The following is a 6467-nucleotide window of genomic DNA, read 5'->3' on the forward strand; positions in this document are numbered from 1 at the left end:
TTTGAGGAGATGTGATGGAGTTGAGCATTGCACGCCCGAATGCACATGCGAACTCCATTATACCCCGACACAGCCGGACACTGGTTGTGTCGAGAGTTGCGCAAATCAATGCACCCCTGTATGTAATATCGGTGGGTGTCTTTCTGGATGTTTATTCCCTGATGAGTGTTCTGTCTGCGACACATCTATTGGATACAAAGAAGACTGTACCGGGTGCTTAGCGGGATACTCCCCACGAGGATATTTAACATGTGAGAAAGACCCTGAGAAGATCTTTACGCCTGCTGAGTATGTCGCACTCAAAGAAACATCTTTTGAAGCCAAAAATCAAACACTCAATTTTAACGAAAAAGACTATTTGCCAATTTATACGAAGTGTTCGTCGTACGTCGACATCTCCAGCAAATCGTTTTTGGGCGTTTGGGCAATGTTAAAAACGAATGAAAGCACCAAATACATTTCACTTGTGACCAACACCATTTATGACCAAACACAACTCGAGTTCTTGACAAAACAACAGACGTGGGTCGGAGAAGATACTGCACTCATATTACAAGATTCTAATGGCAGGTGTTTGCATTCAAACGACGATGTTGTCGATTTCGTGTCAACCAGTAGTCTCACTTTTATGATGGAAAAGGACAAAGAGTATTATGTACTGATACACGGATACTATGGAGAGGGGTTGAAAGACACAAAACTGTTTGTGAGAGAGGAGGACCATCCGTGCAAATCACACTCGAAAACGATTGAGTGGAACGATTTGATAAAAAGTGGTGGGATCAATTACACCACAAAATTTGCAAATTCGGTGCTGTCAAGCGACGCATGTGTGACGGAGGACAACAAAGGAAACTGGTTTTTGATTCACGGAGCGCAACACACAATTTTGGTGAGTGGATCTCCCATGAAGTTACAAGTTGTATCAGTGACCGCAGATGTCACTTCGTGTGAAGACGATTCAGCGGTTTGTGAGCTTATCGTGTCCACAGATAAAAATGGAAACGCCGCTCTTTTGTCATTAGAACAATCAAAAGACTATTACTTCTTCTTCTCATATCACCCATCGTTCAAAACAATCAATTTCAACATCAAAGTTGTATGCAGCGGATGTACAGATCATTGTAGTTTAATAACTGGTGGGTGTATCTGTCAGTCGGGGAAGTGTGATACGTGCGGCAATGGGAAGATTGATATTGGAGAAGAATGTGACAACTCGTTTAAAAATTCGGTGGGGTGTAATCCGTCGACGTGTACGTGTGATGTTGGATTCACACACACAGCTGACAACGATTGTGTGCCAAATAGTTGTGGAGATGGCGTGATGACTGATCAAAAGGAATGGTTTGTCGTATTATAAACTTCATTTAACAAGTAATCAATAACATAATAGTGATGGAGGTGTTGGTTGTACTTCGTGTTTGTGTGACGCCGGATATGTTCCGTATGAAAACCCTCGGGCCTATTGTTTATCGTTAAATTGTGGGAATGGCAAAATTGATGGTAATGAAGAGTGTGACTCGGGAGAAGGGTGTTATGAATGTGAGTGTCAAGAGGGTTATTACGTTCGTGGGAAAGACACGTCATGTAAATTTATGAGTAAAGTTGGATACATCTGGTTGTTGGTCTGTTGTTTGGTACTCTCCGATGTGTTAGTCTTTTTCTTTATATTAGGAATATCATATGTATCAGAGAGGAAACTGAACTCGATCATTTCAGACGAGAGAGAAGCTGTTGATCGACTTCTCCCATTCTTCGAGACGAATATTATCCCATTTAACTCCGATGGTGCAGAACGATTGGAACCAATCAAAAGCAATGAATTGTTTGAAATCAGCAACGCTAGCATTGTCTTGGAAGACAACGACAATTACATCGAAGTGAACAAAACAATTCAAACATCTTTCACAATAACAAACAAAGCATTCAAGACGTTACACTTCACCTGTCACTCAATTGACAATTTTAAGTATTCCGTGCGATTCCAACCAGTCACTCAATCATTAAAACCATCACAAACAATCAGAATCAATTTAATTGTGACCGCAAAATGCACAACAAAAGTCGACGATGAGATATTCATTACTCTACGGTACGGCAAACTGCGGACTTTGTTAATGGACTTAAACAATCAAGACTCAACCGATTCCAAAAATTCATCCGTCGCGGATATATCAGGAAAGTCGCAGTCGTCCTCACGACCACGCCGCCCTACACAAACCTCAATCCGCATGTCGAGGTCGAGTGAAACGAAAAAGAAAAGAAACAAATCGAAGTTAACAAAATATTACACTGCGCTCAAACTCAAGTTTGAGTCTTCCCTTTCAACTCGCTTAGACTTGGACGAGATTACTTTAGTCCGCCCACAAATAGGTGAAGGGACTTACGGGACTGTATATCGCGCCGAGTGGCGGAAAGTTGACGTTGCTGTTAAAGTGATGAAAACGGACACGGTTTTGAATTATAACGATTTTCTTCCCCATTTTATTCACGAAGCGCAATTGATGGAAACGATCCGAAGTCAGTTCATTATTAACTTCATTGGGAGTGCGATCACTGAAGACAAGTTGTGTCTTGTCACCGAATTTTGTGTCTACGGATCGTTACGGAATTTCATGAAGAACATGGAGAACGAAATGACACTCAACTTCAAGTTTCGGGCGATGTACGACATAGCTCATGGCATGTATTATTTGCACCAGAACGATATCGTCCATCGTGATTTAAAGCCTGACAACGTTCTTGTCTTTTCATTGAACATCGACGACGCCGTGTGTTTCAAAGTCTCTGATTTTGGGACGGCTGGTGTTATAACGATGTCCACTAATAAGGAAGGGGTGAAGGATTTGGGTACTCCAATGTATATGGCTCCAGAAGGTTTGTTTACTCGTCTTACGTCTTTTGTAGTTCAAAATGTCAATAAGAAAATAACAGAACAGTTCATTCATCCAATCAAATCACATTCAAGTCCGACGTCTTTTCCTTTGCGGTGTGTTGTTTAGAAATATACTTGAGGAAAGTGCCATACCCCAAAGAACAATTTCCAGACACAGAAAGTATTTTGAAGTTTGTGTGCGCAGAAAAGCGACTTGAGATCTCGGACGAATGTCCCGTGAAGAAGTTGATCACAATGTGTTGGAGTCAAAATCCACAGAACCGACCGGACTTCCGAGATATCACTATGGAACTGAAGTTGATAACGGGAATGGAATTGTCAAATACCTCGTCGGACTCCCTTTCTGTTAACTCGAAGAAAACAAAACGACAAACAAATGACGGCCTCCAAGACTTAATGAAAGCAGGTGAAAAGTCACCGAAAAATAAACGATACTCTAACATCCCTTCACTCTCTAATAGCAAAGTGATCAGCGACAGAGATAAATTGAAACGGTCTGTGATCCCTTCGCGATCACCAACAAGCGGCGTCTTCACGCAAATCAGAGCAAGTCGGGAAAAGAGTTTTTCTCCAAAGAACGACAACTCCGAACATTATCGCGGGTCTTTAAGAAATTCAGTGGACAACTCTCCAAAGTCTAAAAATTCAGACTCGTCGAAAGGCGTTGAGAAGATGTTTGGAAACAAATCTCCCAACAAGTTGGATAAACCAGAAAAGTCGTCACCAAAGATGTTCCTGAGAAAGTCGTTGTCCCCAATAATGGGACTCAAAAATCACGAAACAGAGTCGAAGCGAAAAATGTCGCAAGAAATACAACCACTTGAGCCCAATGTTAAAGAAGAAGGTCAACAAAAAATTTTGATTCACTCAGTCACATCGGATTCACTCAAAAAGTAATATGTTGTGTGTTCTTGTTACTTTTTGATTTTATTTTAATGGAAATATCAAATTAACAATTGATAGTTAAAATATAATTTATATATAATTTATAATAATATAAGAAATAACTCACTTTTTCAACTCAAATGATAAATGTCTTAATTAAAAATTTATTATAATTTTATTATACATTAAATAATTATTTATTATATTAATTTATTAAATTTTATTATGAATAAAAAAATATTTTTATTAAATGGTGGTAATAAAAAAACTAAAAAATATAGTTTGACGTTTTTATTATTGTGATAACAAAATAATTTTTTTAGATTCGATTTTTTCTCAAAAATGTTGCAAATGATTTTTGGTTTTATGAATGTAATTCATTATTATTTTATTTATTAAAATAAATAGTTAACATGAACAATAACAAACCTGCTACATATTTGGGCTAGTTTTGATGTTAAAACAAATAACTAATCTTTAATAATACTAAATACTAAATAATAACCATTTTAATCTTTTTTTTATACCCAATTTTTAAACAACAACTGTATTACATATAATAGTATAACTATTATTAACTACTAATACATAGCGGACACCGAACTCACCATACAAAAATGAGCCCAAGAAAAAACAAACAGAAAAACGTCCAAAAGGAGAAAAAAACAACAAGAAGAAAACTAAAAAGTGGAATGAGCCGTAAAGAAGGACAGAACGAAGATAGCAATGCTGGGTTGAAAATGTTGATGGAAGCCGAAGAAGAGGCCAAAAAGGTGATAGAGATGGCCAAAGCTGAAAAAGTACAAAAACTCGCTCAATCGCGTGAGGAAGCCAAAGCGCGCGTCGCAAAGATGCGCGCAGAGAAAGACGACGAATTTAAGAAATATTTGGAGACACATAACACTGACCTCGACGCACAAACCCAATCCCTTCAAGTCGAAACGGCTCAGAAGATACAACTCATCGCTTCCGATTTCGAAAAGAACAAAGAGGAGGCCGCCAATATGCTTACTGCAATAGTCCTCAACGTCCAATAATTGATCGATTTTTACTATTCTTTACTCATTATTTTAATATTAAATTTACTATTTATTTTATTATTATTATATTATTTATTTTATTATTAAATTTACTATTAAATTTAATAGTAAATTTATTAATTATTTTACTATTTATTTTACCAATTACTTTACTATTAAATTTATTATTAAATTTACTATCAAATTTACTATCAAATTTATTATTTTTATTTCGAGTACTCTAATAAGAAAAGAACTATTTATAATAGAATTCATTTTAATAATAAAAATAATTAAAAAGAAACCATCGACTTGAAGGGGACTCTCTTCCTTGCGCGGGTCAAAGAAGTCATTGGGTTCTTGAATATAGAGTCGTGGGCTTGGGAACGAGTCAATCCAAAACTCATACCGATTGCTATAAGATCTTCTGGACCTTTCATCTCTGATGGGATAGTAGCGCCTGTTGAAAGGATCAAATTTCGTCCTTTCGAATAGAAGACTAAATCAGTTGCTTGTGCAATGAATTGACGGCGATTACTTTCATCCAGTGGAGGTTGTGAGAGCAATGGGTAGACATTGATCTCAAAAAACACCCCAAGGCGGCGGGCATTTCGGATATTACGAACAGTTACTCGAAATTTATTCAAATGGAAATCAAAGGTTATCACTTCACAGGTACATTTCGATAAAACAAAGTTAAGAGCGTCTTCCGTTATTGGTTTAAAACATAATATATCATAATAAGAAGGTATAGTTTTCTTGAGGTGATTGTGTGATTTTATCGGATTAGAATTAATATAATATATTATATTATATAATATTAAAATAATATTTAAGATATTATAATATATTATCTCAATTCAAATAATTAGTGAATATTATAAAAATACTATTAAAATTGTTATTTATAAATTTTCAAAAATAATGAGATGAGTGATGCCAGAACGATGAGGATGGAATAATTAGAATTATAATACAATAAATATTAAAGTTGATAAATAAATAATAATAATAAAAAGAAGTACTAATATATTATTATAATATCGTTTTGTAGATAATACAATATCAATAAAACTGTATTATATTATAATAATAAATACGATTCAAATAAATTAGAAAAAAGACGATAAAATGAGTGTTTGAGAACAAACTGGTGGATCGCTGGCTGAGTCAACGGTGATAGTAAGCCGTTTAATACATTTTTGTTTTGGGAACAACGAAAATTCGGAGGTGTCGACTTTGTTGGATTCGAAGAGTTTAAGAGGTTTTTCTTCATCGCTAGATGTGGTGTATGGACTCTTTACACAATACTCGAAGGCAACATATCGATATTGAGAAAGGATAGAATTCTGTGCCATATCATCGTAAGTAGACTCACTAAACTTAACACAATCCATGTTATTATTATTGTTATTTTTTTTAAGTTATCTGAAAACTAAAGGAAACCCTTGTCCTTTTTTATTAATTTGAAAAACTCAAAACAGTGGAAATCACTTGAACTTTGTGTTCATTCATTAACACAGTAAATTTATCATCATCGCTTGGACTTAAATGAGTCGTCTTTCTGGTGATTAGATCTGATAAAATCTCAATCTCTCGCATTGCGATTTAATCTCACTTCTGATGGAAATCAAAATAAACAAAAACTAAAAATTAATAATTTTTTT

At 35.6% G+C, this 6467-nt stretch overlaps 3 protein-coding genes across 3 annotated transcripts; 2 read left to right on the forward strand and 1 right to left on the reverse strand.

Annotated features, from left to right (window-relative positions):
• Positions 1–14: 14 nt before the first annotated feature.
• EIN_461740 (serine-threonine protein kinase, putative) lies at positions 15–3793 on the forward strand (the record flags this gene model as incomplete). The annotated part of the gene is made up of 4 exons (XM_004256591.1): positions 15–135; positions 204–1344; positions 1394–2877; positions 2940–3793. The coding sequence occupies 4 exons, from the start codon at positions 15–17 to the stop codon at positions 3791–3793; spliced, it is 3600 nt and encodes a 1199-aa protein (XP_004256639.1).
• Positions 3794–4194: 401 nt separating this feature from the next.
• Positions 4195–4818, forward strand: EIN_461750 (vacuolar ATP synthase subunit G, putative; the record flags this gene model as incomplete). Its single annotated transcript, XM_004256592.1, has 2 exons — positions 4195–4229; positions 4374–4818. The coding sequence occupies 2 exons, from the start codon at positions 4195–4197 to the stop codon at positions 4816–4818; spliced, it is 480 nt and encodes a 159-aa protein (XP_004256640.1).
• Positions 4819–5093: 275 nt separating this feature from the next.
• Positions 5094–6402, reverse strand: EIN_461760 (hypothetical protein; the record flags this gene model as incomplete). The annotated part of the gene is made up of 4 exons (XM_004256593.1): positions 5094–5558; positions 5952–6177; positions 6237–6253; positions 6283–6402. 4 exons carry the CDS (start codon positions 6400–6402, stop codon positions 5094–5096), a joined length of 828 nt encoding a protein of 275 aa, XP_004256641.1.
• Positions 6403–6467: the final 65 nt, after the last annotated feature.

This window comes from Entamoeba invadens, assembly GCF_000330505.1.
Source record: "Entamoeba invadens IP1 unplaced genomic scaffold scaff_1105074726643, whole genome shotgun sequence".
Classification (NCBI taxonomy): Eukaryota; Evosea; order Mastigamoebida; family Endamoebidae; genus Entamoeba; species Entamoeba invadens.